At 39.4% G+C, this 25,028-nt stretch overlaps 1 protein-coding gene across 1 annotated transcript in view; it reads right to left on the bottom strand.

The window, feature by feature from the left end:
• Positions 1 to 25,028, bottom strand: part of tbck (TBC1 domain containing kinase) — a 93,999-nt gene that overhangs the window by 52,881 nt on the left and 16,090 nt on the right. Inside the window, exons 20-22 of the mRNA XM_083766219.1 lie at positions 23,771 to 23,856; positions 18,299 to 18,335; positions 12,681 to 12,848 (exon numbers count right to left, since the gene is read on the bottom strand). Of these exons, the coding sequence (XP_083622345.1) occupies positions 12,681 to 12,848; positions 18,299 to 18,335; positions 23,771 to 23,856 (291 nt within the window). The remainder of the gene's footprint in view (positions 1 to 12,680; positions 12,849 to 18,298; positions 18,336 to 23,770; positions 23,857 to 25,028) is intronic.

Genomic DNA, 25,028 nt, shown 5'->3' with positions numbered 1-25,028 from the left:
TTGGTGGTTAAAGTAGGTCTTGTATTATTTTTGTGTTTTGTGGTGTGTTTTGTGAATTATGCAGGCTTCATGTTTTTTCCTAATGTTGGTGGTTAAAGTAGGTCTTGTATTATTTTTGTGTTTTGTGTTGTGTGAATTTTGCAGGCTTCATGTTTGTCCTAATGTTGGTGGTTAACGTAGATCTTGTATTATTTTTGTGTTTTGTGTTGTGTTTTGTGAATTTTACAGGCTTCATGTTTGTCCTAATGTTTTGTTCAACGTAGATCTTGTATTATTTTTGTGTGTCGGGTGGTGTTTTGTGAATTTTGCAGGCTTCATGTTTTTCCTAATGTTTGTGGTTAAAGTAGGTCTTGTATTATTTTTGTGTTTTGTGTTGTGTTTTGTGAATTTTGCAGGCTTCATGCTGTCCTAATGTTGGTGGTTAACGTAGATCTTGTATTATTTTGGGGTTTTGTGTTGTGTTTTTAGAATTCTGTAGGTTTCATGTTGTCCTAATGTTTTGGTCATCGTAGGTCTTGTATTATTTTTGTGTTTTGTGTTGTGTTTTGTGAATTTTTCAGGCTTCATGCTGTCCTAATGTTGGTGGTTAACGTAGGTCTTGTATTATTTTGGTGTGTGGGGTGGTGTTTTGTGAATTCTGCAGGCTTCATGTTTTTCCTAATGTTTGTGGTTAAAGTAGGTCTTGTATTATTTTTGTGTTTTGTGTTGTGTTTTGTGAATTGTGCAGGCTTCATGTGTCCTAATGCTGGTGGTTAACGTAGGTCTTGTATTATTTTTGTGTTTTGTGTTGTGTTTTGTGAATTTTGCAGGCTTCATGTTTGTCCTAATGTTTTGTTCAACGTAGATCTTGTATTATTTTTGTGTTTTGTGTTGTGTTTTGTGAATTTTGCAGGCTTCATGTTTGTCTTAATGTTTTGTTCAACGTAGATCTTGTATTATTTTGGTGTGTTGGGTGGTGTTTTGTGAATTTTACAGGATTCATGTGTCCTAATGTTTTGCTCAACGTAGGTCTTGTATTATTTTTGTGTTTTGTGCTGTGTTTTGTGAATTTTGCAGGCTTCATGCTGTCCTAATGTTGGTGGTTAAAGTAGGTCTTGTATTATTTTTGTGTTTTTGTGTTGTGTTTTGTGAATTGTGCAGGATTCATGTGTCCTAATGTTGGTGGTTAACGTAGGTCTTGTATTATTTTTGTGTTTTGTGTTGTGTTTTGTGAATTTTGCATGCTTCATGTTTGTCCTAATGTTTTGTTCAACGTAGATCTTGTATTATTTTTGTGTTTTGTGTTGTGTTTTGTGAATTTTGCAGGCTTCATGTTTGTCTTAATGTTTTGTTCAACGTAGATCTTGTATTATTTTGGTGTGTTGGGTGGTGTTTTGTGAATTTTACAGGATTCATGTGTCCTAATGTTTTGTTCAACGTAGGTCTTGTATTATTTTTGTGTTTTGTGTTGTGTTTTGTGAATTTTGCAGGCTTCATGCTGTCCTAATGTTGGTGGTTAACGTAGGTCTTGTATTATTTTGGTGTGTGGGGTGGTGTTTTGTGAATTCTGCAGGCTTCATGTTTTTCCTAATGTTTGTGGTTAAAGTAGGTCTTGTATTATTTTTGTGTTTTGTGTTGTGTTTTGTGAATTGTGCAGGCTTCATGTGTCCTAATGTTTTGGTCAATGTGGGACTTGTATTATTTTTGGGGTTTTGTGTTGTGTTTTAGAATTTTGCAGGTTTCATGTCGTCCTAATGTTTGTAGTTAACGTAGGTCGTGTATTATTTTCGGTGTTTTGGGTTGTGTTTCTAGAATTTTGTAGGTTTCATGTTGTCCTAATGTTTGTGGTCAATGTAGGACTTGTATTATTTTTAGTGTGTTGGGTGATGTTTTGGGAATTTTGCAGGTTTCATGTTGTCCTAATGTTGGTGGTTAACGTAGGTCTTATTTTTGGTGTTTTGTGTTGTGTTTTTAGAATTTTGTAGGTTTCATGTTGTCCTAATGTTTTGGTCAATGTGGGACTTGTATTATTTTTGGTGTGTTGGGTGGTGTTTTAGAATTTTACAGGATTCATGTGTCCTAATGTTTTGCTCAACGTAGGTCTTGTATTATTTTTGTGTTTTGTGCTGTGTTTTGTGAATTTTGCAGGCTTCATGCTGTCCTAATGTTGGTGGTTAACGTAGGTCTTGTATTATTTTTAGCGGGTTGGGTGGTGTTTTGTGAATTTTGCAGGCTTCATGTTTTTTCCTAATGTTTGTGGTTAAAGTAGGTCTTGTATTATTTTTGTGTTTTGTGTTATGTTTTGTGAATTTTGCAGGCTTCATGTTTTCCTAAGGTTTTGTTCAACGTAGATCTTGTATTATTTTTGTGTTTTGTGTTGTGTTTTGTGAATTTTACAGGCTTCATGTTTGTCCTAATGTTTGTGGTTAACGTAGGTCTTGTATTATTTTGGTGTGTTGGGTGGTGTTTTGTTAATTTTACAGGCTTCATGTTTGTCCTAATGTTTGTGGTTAACGTAGGTCTTGTATTATTTTTGTTTTTTTGTGTTGTGTTTTGTGAATTTTGCAGGCTTCATGCTGTCCTAATGTTGGTAGTTAACGTAGGTCTTGTATTATTTTGGGGTTTTGTGTTGTGTTTTTAGAATTTTGTAGGTTTCATGTTGTCCTAATGTTTTGGTCAGCGTAGGTCTTGTATTATTTTTGGTATTTTGTGTTGTGTTTCTAGAATTTTGCAGGCTTCATGCTGTCCTAATGTTGGTGGTTAACATAGGGCTTGTATTATTTTGGTGTGTGGGGATGGTGTTTTGTGAATTCTGCAGGCTTCATGTTTTTCCTAATGTTTGTGGTTAAAGTAGGTCTTGTATTATTTTTGTGTTTTGTGTTGTGTTTTGTGAATTTTGCAGGCTTCATGTTTTTCCTAATGTTTGTGGTTAAAGTAGGTCTTGTATTATTTTTGTCTTTTGTGTTGTGTTTTGTGAATTTTGCAGGCTTCATGTTTGTCCTAATGTTTTGTTCAACGTAGATCTTGTATTATTTTTGTGTTTTGTGTTATGTTTTGTGAATTTTGCAGGCTTCATGTTTGTCTTAATGTTTTGTTCAACGTAGATCTTGTATTATTTTGGTGTGTTGGGTGGTGTTTTGTGAATTTTATAGGATTCATGTGTCCTAATGTTTTGTTCAACGTAGGTCTTGTATTATTTTTGTGTATTGTGTTGTGTTTGAGTTTTTGCAGGCTGCATGTTGGCCTAATGTTGGTGGTTAACGTAGGTCTTGTATTATTTTTGGTGGGTTGTGTAGTGTTTGAGTTTTTGCAGGCTTCATGTTGGCCTAATGTTGGTGGTTAACGTAGGTCTTGTATTATTTTGGTGTGTTTGGTGGTGTTTTGTGAATTTTGCAGGCTTCATGTTTTCCTAATGTTGGTGGTTAACGTATGTCTTGTATTATTTTTGTGTTTTGTGTTGTGTTTTGTGAATTTTGCAGGCTTCATGTTTGTCCTAATGTTTTGTTCAACGTAGATCTTGTATTATTTTGGTGTGTTGGGTGGTGTTTTGTGAATTTTACAGGATTCATGTGTCCTAATGTTTTGTTCAACGTAGGTCTTGTATTATTTTTGTGTTTTGTGTTGTGTTCTGTGAATTTTGCAGACTTCATGCTGTCCTAATGTTGGTGGTTAACGTAGGTCTTGTATTATTTTTGTGTTTTGTGTTGTGTTTTGTAGAATTTTATAGGATTCATGGTGTCCTAATGTTTTGTTCAACGTAGGTCTTGTATTATTTTTGTGTTTTGTGTTGTGTTTGAGTTTTTGCAGGCTTCATGTTGGCCTAATGTTTTGTTCAACGTAGGTCTTGTATTATTTTATGGTGGGTTGTGTAGTGTTTGAGTTTTTGCAGGCTTTCATGTTGGCCTAATGTTGGTGGTTAATGTATGTCTTGTATTATTTTTGGTGTGTTGTGTGGGGTTTTGTGAATCTTGTAGGATTCATGTTGTCCTAATGTTTTTGTATAACGTATGTCTTGTATTATTTTGGGGTATGAGAGAGAATATTATATTGTAATAATATAATATTCTCTCTCATACCCCTAAAATAATACAATACATACGTTATACAAAAACATTAGGACAACATGAAGCCTGTAAATTCACAAAACACCACACAATCCCACAAAAATAATACAAGACCCTACGTTAACCACAAACATTAGGCCAACATGAAGCCTGCAAAATTCACAAAACACACCACAACACACCAAAAATAATACAAGACCCTACGTTAACCACAAACATTAGGACAACATGAAACCTGCAAAATTCATAAAACACACAACACCACACTCCAAAAATAATACAAGACATACAATGACCACAAACATTATGACAACATGAAACCTACATAAAACTCAAACACACCACCCAACACACCAAAAAATAATACAAGTCATACGTTGACCAAAACATTAGGATAACATGAAGCCTGCAAAACTCAAAACACACCACAACACCTCAAAAATAATACAAGACCTACATTAACCAACAACATTAGGACAACATGAAGCATACAAAATTCTAAAAACACAACACAACACCTCAAAAATAATACAAGACCTACGCTGACCAAAACATTAGGACAACATGAAGCATACAAAATTCTAAAAACACCCCACAATACACCAAAATAAATACAAGACCTGCGTTGAACAAAACATAGGACTACATGAATCCTGTAAAATTCTAAAAACACAACACAAAACACCAAAATAATACAAGACCTATGTTAACCCCAAAACCTTAGGAAAACATGAATCCTGCAAAATTCACAAAACACAACACAAAACACCAAAATAATACAAGACCCTACGTTAACCACAAACATTAGGCCAACATGAAACCTGCAAAATTCTAAAAACACAACACAAAACACAAAAATAATACAAGACCTACGTTGAACAAAACATTAGGACACCATGAATCCTGTAAAATTCTAAAAACACAACACAAAACACAAAAATAATACAAGACCTACGTTGACCAAAACATTAGGACAACATGAGTCCTACAAAATTCTAAAAACACAACACAAAACACAAAAAATAATACAAGACCCTACGTTAACCACAAACATTAGGAAAACATGAAGCCTGCAGAATTCACAAAACACCACCCCACCCACCAAAATAATACAAGACCTACGTTAACCACCAACATTAGGACACATGAAGCCTGCACAATTCACAAAACACAAAAATAATACAAGACCTACTTTAACCACCAACATTAGGACAGCATGAAGCCTGCAAAATTCACAAAACACAACACAAAACACAAAAATAATACAAGACCTACGTTGAACAAAACATTAGGACACATGAATCCTGTAAAATTCACAAAACACCACCCAACACACCAAAATAATACAAGATCTACGTTGAACAAAACATTAAGACAAACATGAAGCCTACAAAATTCTAGAAACACAACCCAAAACACCGAAAATAATACAAGACCTACGTTAACTACAAACATTAGGACGACATGAAACCTGCAAAATTCTAAAACACAACACAAAACCCCAAAAATAATACAAGTCCCACATTGACCAAAACATTAGGACACATGAAGCCTGCACAATTCACAAAACACAACACAAAACACAAAAATAATACAAGACCTACTTTAACCACAAACATTAGGAAAAACATGAAGCCTGCAGAATTCACAAAACACCACCCCACACACCAAAATAATACAAGACCTACGTTAACCACCAACATTAGGACAGCATGAAGCCTGCAAAATTCACAAAACACAACACAAAACACAAAAATAATACAAGATCTACGTTGAACAAAACATTAGGACAAACATGAAGCCTGCAAAATTCACAAAACACAACACAAAACACAAAAATAATACAAGACCTACTTTAACCACCAACATTAGGACACATGAAGCCTGCACAATTCACAAAACACAACACAAAACACAAAAATAATACAAGATCTACGTTGAACAAAACATTAAGACAAACATGAAGCCTGCAAAATTCACAAAACACAACACAACACACAAAAATAATACAAGATCTACGTTGAACAAAACATTAAGACAAACATGAAGCCTGCAAAATTCACAAAACACAACACAACACACAAAAATAATACAAGATCTACGTTGAACAAAACATTAGGACAAACATGAAGCCTGCAAAATTCACAAAACCCAACACAAAACACAAAAATAATACAAGACCTACTTTAACCACCAACATTAGGACAGCATGAAGCCTGCAAAATTCACAAACCACAACACAAAACACAAAAATAATACAAGACCTACGTTGAACAAAACATTAGGACACATGAATCCTGTAAAATTCACAAAACACCACCCAACACACCAAAATAATACAAGATCTACGTTGAACAAAACATTAAGACAAACATGAAGCCTGTAAAATTCACAAAACACAACACAATACACAAAAATAATACAAGATCTACGTTGAACAAAACATTAGGACAAACATGAAGCCTGCAAAATTCACAAAACACAACACAAAACACAAAAATAATACAAGACCTACGTTAACCACCAACATTAGGACACATGAAGCCTGCACAATTCACAAAACACAACACAAAACACAAAAATAATACAAGACCTACGTTGAACAAAACATTAGGACACATGAATCCTGTAAAATTCACAAAACACCACCCAACACACCAAAATAATACAAGATCTACGTTGAACAAAACATTAAGACAAACATGAAGCCTACAAAATTCTAGAAACACAACCCAAAACACCTAAAATAATACAAGACCTACGTTAACTACAAACATTAGGACGACATGAAACCTGCAAAATTCTAAAACACAACACAAAACCACAAAAATAATACAAGTCCCACATTGACCAAAACATTAGGACACATGAAGCCTGCACAATTCACAAAACACAACACAAAACACAAAAATAATACAAGACCTACTTTAACCACAAACATTAGGAAAAACATGAAGCCTGCAGAATTCACAAAACACCACCCCACACACCAAAATAATATAAGACCTACGTTAACCACCAACATTAGGACAGCATGAAGCCTGCAAAATTCACAAAACACACCACAAAACACAAAAATAATACAAGCCCTACGTTGAACAAAACATTAGGACACATGAATCCTGTAAAATTCACAAAACACCACCCAACACACCAAAATAATACAAGATCTACGTTGAACAAAACATTAAGACAAACATGAAGCCTGCAAAATTCACAAAACACAACACAAAACACAAAAATAATACAAGATCTACGTTGAACAAAACATTAGGACAAACATGAAGCCTGCAAAATTCACAAACACAACACAAAACACAAAAATAATACAAGATCTACGTTGAACAAAACATTAGGACAAACATGAAGCCTGCAAAATTCACAAAACACAACACAAAACACAAAAATAATACAAGACCTACGTTAACCACCAACATTAGGACACATGAAGCCTGCACAATTCACAAAACACAAAAATAATACAAGACCTACTTTAACCACCAACATTAGGACAGCATGAAGCCTGCAAAATTCACAAAACACAACACAAAACACAAAAATAATACAAGACCTACGTTGAACAAAACATTAGGACACATGAATCCTGTAAAATTCACAAAACACCACCCAACACACCAAAATAATACAAGATCTACGTTGAACAAAACATTAAGACAAACATGAAGCCTACAAAATTCTAGAAACACAACCCAAAACACCGAAAATAATACAAGACCTACGTTAACTACAAACATTAGGACGACATGAAACCTGCAAAATTCTAAAACACAACACAAAACCCCAAAAATAATACAAGTCCCACATTGACCAAAACATTAGGACACATGAAGCCTGCACAATTCACAAAACACAACACAAAACACAAAAATAATACAAGACCTACTTTAACCACAAACATTAGGAAAAACATGAAGCCTGCAGAATTCACAAAACACCACCCCACACACCAAAATAATACAAGACCTACGTTAACCACCAACATTAGGACAGCATGAAGCCTGCAAAATTCACAAAACACAACACAAAACACAAAAATAATACAAGATCTACGTTGAACAAAACATTAGGACAAACATGAAGCCTGCAAAATTCACAAAACACAACACAAAACACAAAAATAATACAAGACCTACTTTAACCACCAACATTAGGACACATGAAGCCTGCACAATTCACAAAACACAACACAAAACACAAAAATAATACAAGATCTACGTTGAACAAAACATTAAGACAAACATGAAGCCTGCAAAATTCACAAAACACAACACAACACACAAAAATAATACAAGATCTACGTTGAACAAAACATTAGGACAAACATGAAGCCTGCAAAATTCACAAAACCCAGCACAAAACACAAAAATAATACAAGACCTACTTTAACCACCAACATTAGGACCGCATGAAGCCTGCAAAATTCACAAACCACAACACAAAACACAAAAATAATACAAGACCTACGTTGAACAAAACATTAGGACACATGAATCCTGTAAAATTCACAAAACACCACCCAACACACCAAAATAATACAAGATCTACGTTGAACAAAACATTAAGACAAACATGAAGCCTGCAAAATTCACAAAACACAACACAACACACAAAAATAATACAAGATCTACGTTGAACAAAACATTAGGACAAACATGAAGCCTGCAAAATTCACAAAACCCAACACAAAACACAAAAATAATACAAGACCTACGTTAACCACCAACATTAGGACACATGAAGCCTGCACAATTCACAAAACACAACACAAAACCCCAAAAATAATACAAGTCCCCCATTGACCAAAACATTAGGACACATGAAGCCTGCACAATTCACAAAACACAACACAAAACACAAAAATAATACAAGACCTACTTTAACCACAAACATTAGGAAAAACATGAAGCCTGCAGAATTCACAAAACACCACCCCACACACCAAAATAATACAAGACCTACGTTAACCACCAACATTAGGACAGCATGAAGCCTGCAAAATTCACAAAACAAAACACAAAAATAATACAAGATCTACGTTGAACAAAACATTAGGACAAACATGAAGCCTGCAAAATTCACAAAACACAACACAAAACACAAAAATAATACAAGACCTACTTTAACCACCAACATTAGGACAACATGAAGCCTGCACAATTCACAAAACACAACACAAAACACAAAAATAATACAAGACCTACTTTAACCACCAACATTAGGACAGCATGAAGCCTGCAAAATTCACAAACCACAACACAAAACACAAAAATAATACAAGACCTACGTTGAACAAAACATTAGGACACATGAATCCTGTAAAATTCACAAAACACCACCCAACACACCAAAATAATACAAGACCTACGTTGAACAAAACATTAAGACAAACATGAAGCCTGCAAAATTCACAAAACACAACACAAAACACAAAAATAATACAAGATCTACGTTGAACAAAACATTAGGACAAACATGAAGCCTGCAGAATTCACAAAACACCACCCCACACACCAAAATAATACAAGACCTACGTTAACCACCAACATTAGGACAGCATGAAGCCTGCAAAATTCACAAAACACAACACAAAACACAAAAATAATACAAGACCTACGTTGAACAAAACATTAGGGCACATGAAGCCTGCACAATTCACAAAACACAACACAAAACACAAAAATAATACAAGACCTACTTTAACCACAAACATTAGGAAAAACATGAAGCCTGCAGAATTCACAAAACACAACACAAAACACCAACAATAATACAAAGACCTACGCTGACCAAAACATTAGGACAACATGAAACCTACAAAATTCTAAAAACACAACACAAAACCCCAAAATAATACAATACCTACGTTAACCACCAACATTAGGACCACACTTACCTTCTCCAGTCACAAAACAAAACACGAACCATTAAAATCACATCAGGGCATAGCTGGTACTGCAGTGTAATTATATATATAGAAATTGACCACTAGGTGGGGGTATCCTTGACTTACCCAAGAAATAAACAAAAGTCTGGCTAGAGTGTACCCTCCGAACCAGCCATACGGACAGTCATACATACAGCCATATACATATAGATAAGCAGAAAACACATAAAATGGACTCACCCCTAGCTGTCTAGCCTACACTACACCTACTGTACATCCCATTACACTGACGTATATATGCACATGGAAAATGTAATGCTGGGGGTTAAACATAACAAAAGCCATGTGTTTTCCCTGTCAACTATCAGCTGTTGTCAGCTGTCAGCTGTCATCTGTCACCTGTCAACTGTCACCTGTCACATGTCACATACCACTTTCAATGATAAGGGACCCCCCATCCCTGTGTCCCCCTCATGTATTATGCATACAAGCCACATCAAAGATAAGGACCCCCACCCCCCCTGGTGTTAATCTAATTAACACATACTAACACAGCGACTGTGTTTTGACGGGGGTTTACAAGTTACAATAGACACCTGGCACTTGAAAGGAGTGGAGAGAGCCCCCACCCTTGTTTACACAACACCCCTGTTTTTTAAAATCTAATTAACACATTCTGATGTCCACCTGGCACATGAAACGGATTCTCAATAGCCACCTGGCACTTGAAAGGAGTGGAGAGAGCCCCCACCCTTGTTTACACAACACCCATGTTTTTTAAAATCTAATTAACACATTCTGATGTCCACCTGGCACTTGAAACGGATTCTCAATAGCCACCTGGCACTTGAAAGGAGTGGAGAGACCCCCCACCCCTGTTTACACAACACCCTTTGAAAACTGCCAGATGTCAGTTCAAAGGAATGGAGAGCCCCCACCCTCACCAGAGTGCATCATTTACATCTCTATTGTTTCCTTTTCACACCTGTATGCGGAATCTCTGCACCTGGCCCCGGTTGCCGGCAAGGCAGGGACATGTCACAGGAACATGAGCGAGGGAGGATTGATGATCAACTTTTTTTAAAACATCACACACACACACACACACACACACACACACACACACACACACACTGTCATGAAAAAAAAAAAAACTATTATTAGCTTTCATTATTTAATAACACTATGGTAATTATATTTATGATATATATATATAATATGATTTATGATTTATGGAATGTATGGAATTCAAGGAATGTAAATAATTGAATGCATAAATTAATTACTCATTTGCATAATTTATGCATTAATTGACTCAGTGGCGCCCCCAGTGGTCAAAAGTTGTAGCAAACACACATCATACTATACTACTTATGTTGGAATATTATTTAAACCAGCAGGTGTTTTTATCCCCACTAGTGGCAGGGCTCTAAGGATTGCGATGTCACTGTTCGGTTGCCATAGAATTTGCTATTTGAGGATAATCCTTCCTGTTTTTGGTGACCCAATGGCTTTTCCTCTAACCATTAGAGTCTAACGCCGCCATTAAGCTAAAATGTTCACTTGCAAACACGATATCTTATATATAGCATAAGGTTTGAATGTATTGAAATGCCTTTTTTGGTTTTTAAATCCCTTGACAACAAGGCAGGCATGTGTACAGTGAGGCCTTCATGCTCATGAGAGACTCAGAGCAATATGTTGGGCGAGCGAGTTGCCACAACAAGCAGCATGTTTTTATTTGATCAGCAATAGCCTACTTTGGACAGTTCAAGCCTTCAAGAGCGGCTAACAAGTAATCCAGCAGCAGTGGTATTTGTGGGGTCAGAGATGTTATTTGTTAGCGCCTTGACATTAGAATTAATGTTTTTATTTATTTTTCGCAGAGTCTGAGTCTCACTGTTCATCTGCTATCTGCAATCTAATAAATTAATCACTGTCATTATATAACAGGCAATATTACTGCCTTTACAACAGCAACTAATCTAGTATTTAGTATGTACATGATTAAAAAGTCCAACTGAGCAGCAAAACATGGCATTCTGTCATTGCAAGGAAGTTCCTCAGCCAAGTGTCTTAATTGTTATGATGTAATCTTTCCAGTTCAAAACTTGTTAATGGCACCCCTGACTTCCAGAAACGAATACACCAGGAGATCACGAGATCCCCCAAAAACATCAGCCCATCCAGAATAAATGCTTCTATCTCTAATGTATTTTCCCAGATTGCATTTTTGGTGAAAACAATCCATATTGAACTTCCGATAACTAAATACCAGAAGGTCTAGAGTTCTCAAATTCTGCCTGAACATGACCCTACCCGACCCAAAAATGTACTAGTAAAAATGTACTATTAGTCAGGCTAATTAACATTACATGAAAAAAGAAAACTAAAAACTAAAATAATTCATGTTTATTTTCTGTTTATTTTGGGGTTTTTAAGATTATGCTAATTAGCATTAGGGGTAATATTTTTCTCCGGCGGAAAGAAGAGACACTCTCCAACGTGACATCCTTTGTGTACATCCACGTTGAAAAAGTAAATACGCTGGCAGTAAAGCAGGTAAATAATGGCATAATACATGGCAGTTAATGTTCAAATTCAGAAAACATGGCATCATTGACAGCCCCTAGCCGTCAGACCAGGGTCTAACTCTTTACCCTACCTCCACCGCTGTCACTTAGGTCGGAGAAACGCAGGACGCACACACGCACACACACTCTCTCTCTCACCTGGCAGGTCAGAGAAGAGCAGGATGCACTCGTTGAAGCCATTAGCCTTCGTTAGCAGGCGGTCTCTGAGCTGCTGCAGTATGGCCACACCAATGCAGAAGGGAAACGATGAGTTGCCCAGGAGAAGAGTATCCCACAGGTGGAAGATCTTGTGGAGCGGAAACACATCTGTATGGAAGGGTGACATTGAACTCTTAAGACATAATCTAAATCCTGAACATAACCTGTAAAGGTGACGAACCTTAACCCTCAACTATACGCTTAACCTTGAGCCTTAACCCAACCTTGACCTAACCCTAATGCTAATCCTGTCCCTACATAACCCTTTGCAAAATCAATCAAATCAAAAAAATAAATGGTTGTGGTTCTTTCCTCCCACACACAGGATAAGTGAGTGATTCTCCACACGGTATTGAGGGGTTGCAGTTAGAGACATTACTTTTGGCTGAGAAAAAAATGACCAGGAGCTGTGGAAATTGCTCCAGGCAATGTCAGACAGACACACGCACGCACGCACACACACAAAAGCACGCACGCAGGCAGGCACGCACACACTCGCACACATGCACACACACACACACACACACACACACACACACACACACACACACACACACACACACACACACACACACACACACACACACACACACACACACACACACACACACACACACGTATGATACTGAGGTTGAAGGACTATTTTCTGTGCATGCGTGCATACATAGCAATTATGCTATTATAACTTGAATTATTCATTTAATTTTAGGTGATACCCTTAATCAAAGAAACGTATAATAAGTGAGAACGAGTAGACATGGACATGAATGTTGTGCATGTGCACACTTTGGGCAGAACAATACATGCTGACGGCAACTGGGGATCTATTCTGACCTCGGAAACCAACATGGCAACCTATCAGACTGTCAGCTTCCAACCCAGAGAGGACTTTACAAAGACAGTGAACACACACACAGCTGCAACGCAACACACAACTGCCTGCAGGAAGACTGTCTTTGGAGGGATGGGGATGCAAGGGAAAACAAGGACCCAGTAGCACATAATAACGTGCATGATTTCCATGTGCATAATACATTTTCCGCAAGGCAGCATTTTTCTAAAATGGGGGAGCTCATTAGGTGTTTGAAGCTGTGGATCGGTTCAGGTAGCCTGGAATGATATTTGAAGTGTGTGTGTGTGTGTGTGTGTGTGTGTGTGTGTGTGTGTGTTTCTGTGCAAATGTATGCATGTGTTTTAGTCTGGAGGCTGGGTGGGGGGCATGTGTGAAAGTGCTTAATGAGTGGGTGGTGCTGCAGACAAGAACAGGGACCGTAAAACCGGAGGAGTTGTTGGATGAACGGACGCTGAGCAGCTTTGGAGCAGGAGGCCGACTGTATGGTACGAGCCAAAATAAAACAGCACTGCGTAAAATGTACTACCTTCTTTCTCCCTGTTGGGATTGTTATGTTATTAGTCATGAGTTGCCCATGTCTGTGTACTTGAACGTGAGACACAGTGTACTTGATATGTATTGTGTACTGACTGATCTGTAGCATACTTTATAGTTAGGCTACGAGAGACATCTCAGCGAGAGCAAGGTAGACACGTTTATTATGTCTCATATCTTGTTGTCACGTGATTATGATCCAGCACTATACATGTTCCTGTTTGTGTAATAAACTTTGTGAACCTTTAGCGTGATCTCTTGTCGCGTTATTGTTCTCCCGGGCCCGCCGCCACAGTCGCCGTACAAAAGGAATACTTCAACCGGATTATCACACAACACCCAGCCTGCACACACTGATTAGAGTTTACAATAGGGATGATGTGTGAAAACTTATCATCCACCTGTAAATGTTGTTACGGAAGCAGAAGACATGTGTGAGCTAACATGTATGAGAGAATGAAGACATTTTCAGAGAGAGAGAGAGACAGACAGACAGAGGAAGGGTGATGCCTTGTTGAGTCTTTAACTCATTAGTAGTCAGCTGCGCAAACTGAGTGACAGGCATATTGTGTCTGTAGTACCTCCTTCTCTGTGATGAATGTGTGTGCGCTGTGTTGTTCATGGATTTAGTTAATGTGTGTAAATTTGCATATAGACATCCACTCGCATGTACATATAGTATATGCACGGCACGCATACTGTATACATTATATTTGTGTGCCTGTATGTACACTGTACTGTGCATGCATGTGGCCATATGTTGTACTGTGTGTGCATACTGTACTGTGTGTATGTGGCCTGATTAGTGATTATCAGACTGAAGCTTCCTACAAAGAATGAGGGGAGGGCCAAATATTTCGTCTTGAAACGGGCCTCCAGAACCCTAAGGCCGTCCCTGTACTCCTGTACTGTACTGTACTGTACTGTACTGTCCAAGGGGCAAACCCTCTCTTCCTCTAGGGAATAATGGGGTAAAAGAGTTGCATCTGAGCGCCACATGTCATGCATGCATGAACATGTATGGCTATGAGTTTAGATGTCTGACTCTGTACCGATGAGCTAGCGTGCGTGTGAGTAGGGGGGGGGGGGGGGGGGGTTGGGGGTGCAAGAAAGACTGGAAATAAATCAAAAGATGAGATGAGACCCTCACTGATTCAATTGAGCTTTTAAATCAAAACGACACGCTTGCATCAATGAATATTATTATTGAAAGAGTATTAAAAAAGGTCAACTGAATGGAACTTGAGGGACTTTCAGATAAACTTTGGAGGAAGTGAAATATACACTTTGAAAGGGTTGTGTGATGAAAGATACATTTTGCGTTTAATAACATTCTAGGGATCAAATCAATATTGTCTAGGCACAATGTTACTGTTTTGACTGATAACAAGCATGATCAAGGAACAGAATCCTACAGAATACTACAATAGATCTAAGACACTTGAGATCAGTTCAGTAATGGCCCCTACACACTGCACGATATTTGCTCTGATTATGCTGTCGGGGAGCATATTTGATCTGATTTGATTAAACCCATGATCTGACGCAAGATCTGGCTTTGATCGCAGAGGTTTTGCTCGCTGTGTGTGAAAGGCTCTGCGAGGAGATCCAGTGGCCGACCATTTCTGAATATATAGCAGGTTTGATATTTGACTGTCGCAGACTGGACATCATACAGTATGAACTGGGTTGTGACCACAGCCCGAGAAGGTCTATATTACAGCCAATGAGAGCACAGGACCAATTGGAAAATGGAAATTACAGTCATCCTTTCAATTATTTTAGATATTTCTGAAGCCAATGAATTTAAAACGGCTACAAAACAAACAGGCAAAGGTGAAAGTCAGCATTGTGCTGACTGAGTTGTTAAGTCCGTTCCGGTTAGGACTAGAATCAATTAGCAGCTGAAATAAAAGGTCAGGATCGTTTTGGAAAGCTCTTAATCCACACAGTAGCCACTGCCCTTTACAATCTGCTCTCTCATGAAACTCAAATGTCACAAACTGACTCACTGAACTGACTGAAATTGAAGAATAAGCTCACTTCTGTACGAGTAAATAATTCACTGCATGCCGCAGCACTGTTTCTCCACAAGATCCAATATTATTCCACTCTTATTGGCTCTCAGCAGAACAACCCTAGAATGATGTCCTCTGCCATTAATCGCCTCCTACACCCCCCCCCCAAGTGTCACTAACGCCTCATGCGCTCCCGACCTCTGCTCCAGGTTCTTGGGCTTCTTCCAAGTAAAAGTATACTCCGTCCACCATCCAGGCACCTGCCTCCCCGTCCCCCACTCCACACACACCTCAGCATCACAACATCGCTCCCGTCGCTGCCTGCCTGCCAACGCGCAGTCTCTCCTTGTCTCTCCTCCTTCACCCTGCAGGTGGATGCGTCTATGGCCACTGAGTTGGTCACCAAGGCAAACTCATCCACCTGTTCTCTGGACGGCTTGCCCAGCACTAGTGAATACATGCCTACCCACACTCTGCCCTATCTTCATTGATATCATTAACTCCTCATTGCAATCTAGCACAGTCATTTCCAACCTCAAAATCGCCTCAATCACCCCTTCTCAAGAAGCCTTTCCTCAACAAAATCTAGGAAAGCGTAATTGATGCCCAAATTGTACAAACACATGTACAAACATGAACTTTATGAATCACGTCATGCTGTTATTTGTATTCGTAAAAGAAATGTGCGCATCCGTGAAAATATACAAATTTGTATTGATTTTTTATGTTTTCACATAAAGACGAATCAAATGTATACAGATAAAGTGAGACAAACTAGAATAATGTCACTTTACATCTTGGCACAGGTAGTACCCAAAAACGTAACCAAATGTGACGTTTATGGGCGTTCCATTCAGAGTAATCTAGTAGTAATCTTACTAGATTACTCTGAATGGAACACCCATAAACCTCACATCCTGTTTTAGGCTGCCCATGTCTTGATAACACAATGTATGAGAGAGTGAGCAAGACATACAGCGCCACCCTGTGGTGAAATTATATAATGCCTTACATAATGTCAGAACAAAAATAAGGCAGAGGCCTTTTTGGGCGGTTCTGGACAACCATTGGTCTGACTGACTCGACACCGGGCACTGCACCCCCTGTGGTGGCGTGGAATAGCATGGAACGCGTGTGTCGAATTTGAAGTCGGTGGGGCGAACGGTTCTCGAGTTACGTGGATTACACACAGATGTACTTGGATAAAAAATAAAAAATATTTACGAATACAAATAATAACGGCATGAAAATGACCCCATAATCACTCCAATCTGCCTACAGAACTCATCACGGTGCAGAGACCACCCTATTAAAGATCACCAATGACCTTCTAATTTCTGCTGATTCTGACCAAAAGGTTGGAATCAGGACCACAATGGAAACAAGTCTCCTTGCACTGGCTTCCTGTTGAATTCTGCATCAATTTCAAATTCAAGCTATTATTATAATACAATTATTATTGTTATTCTACCTTTTTCTCTTCTTCTGCAACTTTTTACAGTTACGCTTGGCAGTTCTGGAATTATATATGGTCTTTATTATTATAAAGAGCAAAAAGTATTGTAGGTTGTTGTAGCTGCAGACTCTCTTTTCCCAGTCTTTCACCAAGGTGGGCAATTGTTTGGATGTAATGTTTATGCATAGTTTTACTGAGGTTAGGGTTAAGGTTAGGTTTAGCATAGTTTTACTGAGGTTAGGGTTAAGGTTAGGTTAGGTATAGTTTTACTGAGGTTAGGGTTAAGGTTAGATTTAGGTATAGTTTTACTGAGGTTAGGTTAGGGTAAGTCATTAAATAATAGCCATAAAATGCTCATTTGTTAATTGCATGGTCTTCTTTCTTTCAAGTTCAGTCTTCTATGTTTCTATGGCTTATTGTGCATATTGCATATACATTTTCTTATTGGTGCATTCCTGGGGCCCTGTAGTCTTATCGCTGTTTGCAGCTATATTTATTATTATTATTCATTGTTCAGAGAATACATGGGCCATACATGTATGGCCTGTTTGAATTATTTGAGTTTGGACTTTGGGGCTACAAATACTGACCCTATTCATATCTACCATAAAGCATTTCAGTTAGAATAGGCTGTAATGGCTCTTGCAAAATATGGAGAATGGATGAAGAAAAAAGCCAATAGCTACAAACTACTTACGTGTAAACATGGTCAGGAACCAGGGAATGGCGTAGAGCTGTGTGAGGAACACACATTAATCAATTAATTAAGCGCACATTAATTGATTTATGTTATGAAATGTCACAAAATAAATAAATAAAAATGTACCTCTCTTCATAATCATTTGTGGTGCTTTTATACTGAATCCTTTTGTGTACGTGGAATAGTGACCTAAGTGCATTTGTGTATTACTCATGCAATATTCACCATCAGTGATATAGCCTTAAGCCTGAAACATACAGTACACAAGTACGCAAACACAGGACAGGAGCTTCAAGCTATGTGATATCGATTTCACACATCGCATTCGGTAATGCAACACCTGAATATTGTAACGCAAGACAAGCATGCAGCAAGGTTTGTGATCTATTCTGCTCCATCTTTCATAATATACGTAGCAGCAAGCAGGGTATAGTTTGAAATGTAATTCCATAGGGTTTTATATTCTAAAAAGGTGCATATTTAGCCCATTCTGACCGGGCACCCATTTTGGTGTCAGCATCATGTTATGCTTTAGCTATTGAAAAATAGCAGATCTACAAGCTCATATCGCGCCACCGAGTGGCGCGATACGAGCTTGTAGGTCTGCTATTTTTTGAAAAATCGAAGAACGACTGACATTTTTAGAATCTGATCTCAGGTCAGAATGGGTTAATCAGACCAGTGTGTGTCCAGTGGAAAGCTTGTATGAATCTGATCTCAGGTCAGAATGGGTTAGTATGCACACCAGGGACGTGCATGTCTGTCGACTGGGCAAGGCATTGTCCTTTTTGTTTGTATACTTGCATGGGATATGTTTCAGGCTTCATAATGACACGTACGGTATACAGTATGGAATTCAAATTCAATGTTTCCAACGTTGCCTGTGAGTATCGACAACCTCTAAAAGAAAAGGAAATGGCAATGAACAAACTGCTGAGTTGCGGTCTTGGCCAGTGTGGGAAAAAGCCAAATCTCATTACACCAATCTTTCCATCCCGCCTTCACTCCTCTCCCTAGCCTCCCTCCTTTCACTCTCTCAATTCCCAAAAGGGAGGAAATGCATAGATTGAAATTAAGGAATGCATGCATGATTTATAGTATACTGTGGATGCGCGCGCGCACACACACACACACACACACACACACACACACACACACACACACACACACACACACACACACACACACACACACACACACACACACACACACACACACACACACACACACACACACACACACACACACACACACACACAGCTTCCACCAACTGTAAATCCCTGTCCCATAGCCCCAATTAGTTGACAACGGACAGCAATGCCAGGTTCAGGAGCAACAAAGGGATGAGGGGAGGTCAAGTCTATTTTGTCCAGTTAAATGGTAGATATGGGAGGTAAAGTGATGTGTGAGTGGTAGAGGTGTGTGTGTGTGTGTGTGTGTGTGTGTGTGTGTGTGTGTGTGTGTGTGTGTGTGTGTGTGTGTGTGTGTGTGTGTGTGTGTGTCCTCAATTTGAGGAACAGCTCTGCAGCAGTAGGGGGGCTGTGAGTCAGTCGAGCCACATTGGATTAGCCCCGGTATAAATGGCAGAGACAGGAGATACAGTAAGAGGTGGTGAGAGGAGAGCTGTGTGTGTGTGTGTGTGTGTGTGTGTGTGTGTGTGTGTGTGTGTGTGTGTGTGTGTGTGTGTGTGTGTGTGTGTGTGTGTGTGTTCCTGCGTGCGTGCGTGCGTGCATGCGTTTGTGCACAAAATCCATTCCCAGCCTTCCTCGAATCATAGAGGATTCCTTGTTGGTTTGTAAAGACACATTCCTGGATTATCATTAAATACTGGGGGTGCAGCCACAGAGCTTGTTCCAATAGTATCATGGTGTAACAGGGATGGAGTGTTTCACTTTGAAACAACTTTACACAAGTGAAAGCTCTGAAGTCACAAGTGTTGTCTTCTTGTTCAACTACTTCTGTTACTGAGACATAAGGAGAGCCAAGAGGGGGAGGGCCATTCCCAGTCTCACTCAAAGACGGCACAGATTGAAGTCCCTGGTGGGAATCCCAGACCAGCAGGAGCACGGATGGCCATGGAAATGAGCAGCCCCGCTGCTATGCCATCAATGGGCATACACACTGTGACGTTACAACACACACACGCACGCACGCACGCGCACACACACACACACACACACACACACACACACACACACACACACACACACACACACACACACACACACACACACACACACACATGCTTCTTCTGAGAAGTATCAGTAAAAAAAAAAAAAAAGACCACAAGACATCTGTTGGAGCTAATGCTTTGGCTGATTAAAATCTCAGTGCAGAATATATAGGCATAAACAGCTTAACTACACCCAGAGGTAATATGTATGCAAGTAGAACATCTTACAGGAACACCTAAGGGTCCATCTCTCCCTCTTTGTTACTCCACAGTTTCAAAGCACGAAACAATTGCCTGTTGCCTATTGTTTTGAGAGGTTAGTTAGGGACTTCATTAATCAATCTTGCCACACTAGACCATGGCAATTTGCATATCGCCAAAACATATCTACTATGTTTTTGTACACTTAGAGTGTGTTAGGGTGAAATTTAAATCGAAAAATAAAATATATTAATATAAAACATTAAATTAATGAATAAGTGTAGTGAAAATATTAAATACAGTCCAGGCCCTTTAAAATCATGACTCCTCATGTCCAGTATGTCACGGTAACTCACAGTAAAATCCTTAGTTTTAATTTATCCTTTTGTATCTCTGAGAATTTACAAATGTAAATTTGTAAATTTGCGGGTCCATTTGTTTCCATTTGTACATTCTCAATGTTCAATTAACCTACAGGATTGTATGGTGTGATAATATTCCACCATCTCTGCCCAGACATAGGACTAAACTGTCCATCTCTTTCTGCTTCAGCATCAGCTTCCTTCCAGCAGTCTGTGTGAAAATGCTAAGGAGAGTGGATTTCCCACAACCAACTTTTTTCATGCCCTTTGGAAACTGCTGGATCTGCTGAGGAGTGAGGACACACACATCCATCAGCACTCTAACACAAGCCCTGGAGAGACGGAGCACAGTTTAACCTTGGCTTCACATCTGATCAGAGACCAAGAAGAGGACGAGGAGGACCCTGGGAGGGTAAGGGGGGACAGAGGTGAGAGAGAGAGAGAGAGAGAGAGAGAGAGAGAGAGAGAGAGAGAGAGAGAGAGAGAGAGAGAGAGAGAGAGAGAGAGAGAGAGAGAGAGAGAGAGAGAGAGAGAGAGAGAGAGAGAGAGAGAGAGAGAGAGAGACAGAGAGAGAGACAGAGAGAGAGAGAGAGAGAGAGAGACAGAGAGACAGAGAGAGAGACAGAGAGACAGAGACAGAGACAGAGACAGAGAGAGAGAGACAGAGAGAGAGAGAGAGAGAGAGACAGAGAGAGAGACAGAGACAGAGACAGAGACAGAGACAGAGACAGAGACAGAGACAGAGACAGAGACAGAGACAGAGACAGAGACAGAGACAGAGACAGAGACAGAGACAGAGACAGAGACAGAGACAGAGACAGAGACAGAGACAGAGACAGAGAGACAGAGAGACAGAGAGACAGAGAAAGAGAAAGAGACAGAGACAGAGACAGAGACAGAGACAGAGACAGAGACAGAGACAGAGACAGAGACAGAAAGGAGAGTGAGATGATGAGAGACATCCAGAAAGAACAGAAATAATTTAACCACATTAACCCTGACACCCGTTTTGAGCCCGGAGTCACCCCTACAATTCCAAAATACCAAAAATAGAAGATGTACACGTGCACAGTGCATCACATAGCGTCTATTCTCACCATGTGATACATATAACTGTAGGGCTGAAACAAATAATCAGACAAAGCGATAGAGAAAGACAGAGAAATGGAACAGTGTAAGAGGTTAAAGGGGGGTGGGTAGAGGACGATCATTAGGCGCGGCTGGCAGACATTACATACTGTATAAATTATGGCCAGTGGGCTACGGGGAGGATTTGTCCCATGCTCAAAAACTCTGGAGAGAAGGAAGGGGGCAAAAAAAAAAGTTCAATGACAAGAACTATACATGGTGAGCTGGGGATGGTAATTCCTTTCTGGAACCCTCTGGCTGGCATCATGCCAGAAAACAGACTTATCTGTCTCCCCCAGTAGCCCTCACTCTCTCTAGCAATGGGTAAACTATTAAACAGGAGAGAAAAAATGTTGTAAGCCTAATATGTCCTCTACTGCTGTGTCTTGTCTCTTGTCAGTTTGTCCGGGAGCACAGTGCTGCTGGTATAGGCAAGGGTTCTATTTATTTTAAAAAGGGAGAGCAATCCATTTCCCTTCCTTTTTGTTCTGGGAGAGACAGCAACAGAGTTGGATAGGTTCACCTGGACAACCTGCTTATAGAGCATCCCACATAAATCTTCAACAGTGTTTAAACTCGCAGCAGGAGAGGAACGTGACCTTAATGTGCCCTCCACTGCCGTTTCTTGTTTAACCGTCTTGTGTGTGATAAGTCGTATTGTAAATTGTTTGCCTTAACGATACTGCTGTTTATTTTTTACCAGCCAGTGCAGTGAATGAATGACGACAAGAAAGAGAAGAGACAGGTGTGAACTTCGAGACACTGGATGGCATGCCGTACACTCGTACAGGTTATGAGGCAGATTCACACCAGGGGGGCAGTCAGCCAGATATTTCGTGAAGCCTCATTTGAAATCGGTAGTTCATATAATGGCCTGTTGTGGCGCTGGACTGGACCCAAAAAGCCCCATAGCTCCATAGAGGCCCATGTATTTTGGCCCAACTTCACCTAGACTGTATTACCTTAATAAACATGGTCATGAATACTTTCTTCTTCCAGTCACTAGTTTAAAGTCTCATTTCTAATGTCATAATATTCTTTTTGGAAAATTATGGTCCCATTAATTAAAATAATGACCATAAAGTCGTGTATGTTCTGAGGGGCGTGGCTACCGTTACCGTCTATGATCGGGATTCCCCTCCCACTCAAGAGTCTTCTCCTCCCACTCGAGTCAAAATAAAAACCAACGGAGAAGAAGGGGGGAAGTCCCGCCTCGTTGTCTGGGCAGCCAATGGCCAGCTGGACCCAAACGGAGCCAGCCAATGGCCAGCTGGTCCAAAACGGATCTAGAAAGATGGCGATTTACATGCAAGGGATTTCAGGCTTCATTTTACGTTCATGTTAGACCCGGGGAACGCTTTGTCCATATTTTTTACAGTCTATGATTCACACCCATGAAGTTCATGAGTGGGTTTGTGTTTATGAGGAAGGCATCAGGCGAAGGCATTTTGCACTACAGCATCTCACCCTCCCCTCTCCCTACAACAGCAGGTAAACTAGGAGGAGAAGATAACGGCTCTCCTAACATATCCACTGCAGCAGTATCTTGCCTCTTGTCAGTTTGTTGGGGGAGTGGGATGCTCTGGGATGATGTGAGGTACTTACATCTGGGATGAAGCCAATCTCATTGAGGTGGTTGCTCAACTCCGGATCGTGAAATGTGATCATCTGGGAGAAAACTGTGAGGTACTCTGAAATATAAACGATGAACAGAGAACTGAGAAAACCTGGATTGAAACAGGGTTTTTATAAAGGTTAAGCTTGGCATTCAGGTAGCATGAAACAAGTGGAAAAGAGTTAAAATGGTTAAAAACAAAGAATGGTTCAAAACAAAGCAGTATGAAATGCATACTGCAGATGAAATACAAACCCCGCTTTATACATTTATCTTACACACAATATATACTGCAGATGAAATACAAACCCTGCTTTATACATTTATCTTAACATAATTATGTATTGTATAAACAAATCCACAGTTGGGGTGCCCAAGGGTACTAATCTATGGAGCAGTGCCCTGTAAGCTAATGGTACACCTCAGTAATGGCCGCGCCCATGGGGGCACACCAGACAGCTAAACATAGCCAGCTCTCCATGGCATCTAGCAGCGGACAGGAGAGAATAATAACTAAATTCCCCGTTCAGGAGGTGGATTGTTGTCTCAGTTTATCAGTAAAGTCCAAATGGATTCTGACATATCTCCGCAGGCATTTTTGCCATTTCATTTGTTTCCGTCTCCTTTAAATGGCCTTTCTTCTCAGCTGTAATCTTCATTAGGACCAGAGAGAATATTTAAATGAGAGGCCCAAGAAATGATGTGAAGCACAAATGTAATCATTGTTGAGCTGTCAGGGCTGCCTGGTGGCTCCGCTTGAATTTGATTCCCGTCTTGTCTTGTCTCTCCTCTCCCTGCCCTTGGATTACTGTCTCACTACACACAAAGTATAAAATGCCAACAAATAAATCTAAACAAAAACAAAAAAGTATTGAGCCTGTTGGTCATTACTGGTTGTGTTAATTTATTTTTGACCTGCTGAATGCATTGCTCACCACGTTTACTGTTGATTACTAAACTAAATTAAGTGGCAAAAGTACAAAACATCAATTATTTCCACACGTTTTGACACATATTTCTGGCATTTTAACGTTAAATATGAAAAGGCTGTGGTTTAGGTTTAACCCATTTAGGACAGGAACCTTTTTGGGGGTTTTCACCCTTTGAAACCCATTTTTGTGTTCTTGTTGCTATGTACAGTAACATATAGCAACATAAAAAACGTGTTTCAGGTCATTTATAGAAGGCATTTTTATTAGAGTCCTAATAAATGGGTTAATTTGTGTGATTGCCGCTAGGTAGCAAAAC

Source organism: Protomyctophum parallelum, assembly GCF_964188405.1.
Source record: "Protomyctophum parallelum genome assembly, chromosome: 5".
Lineage (NCBI taxonomy): Eukaryota > Metazoa > Chordata > Actinopteri > Myctophiformes > Myctophidae > Protomyctophum > Protomyctophum parallelum.
This window is presented reverse-complemented; position numbering and strand designations above follow the sequence as displayed.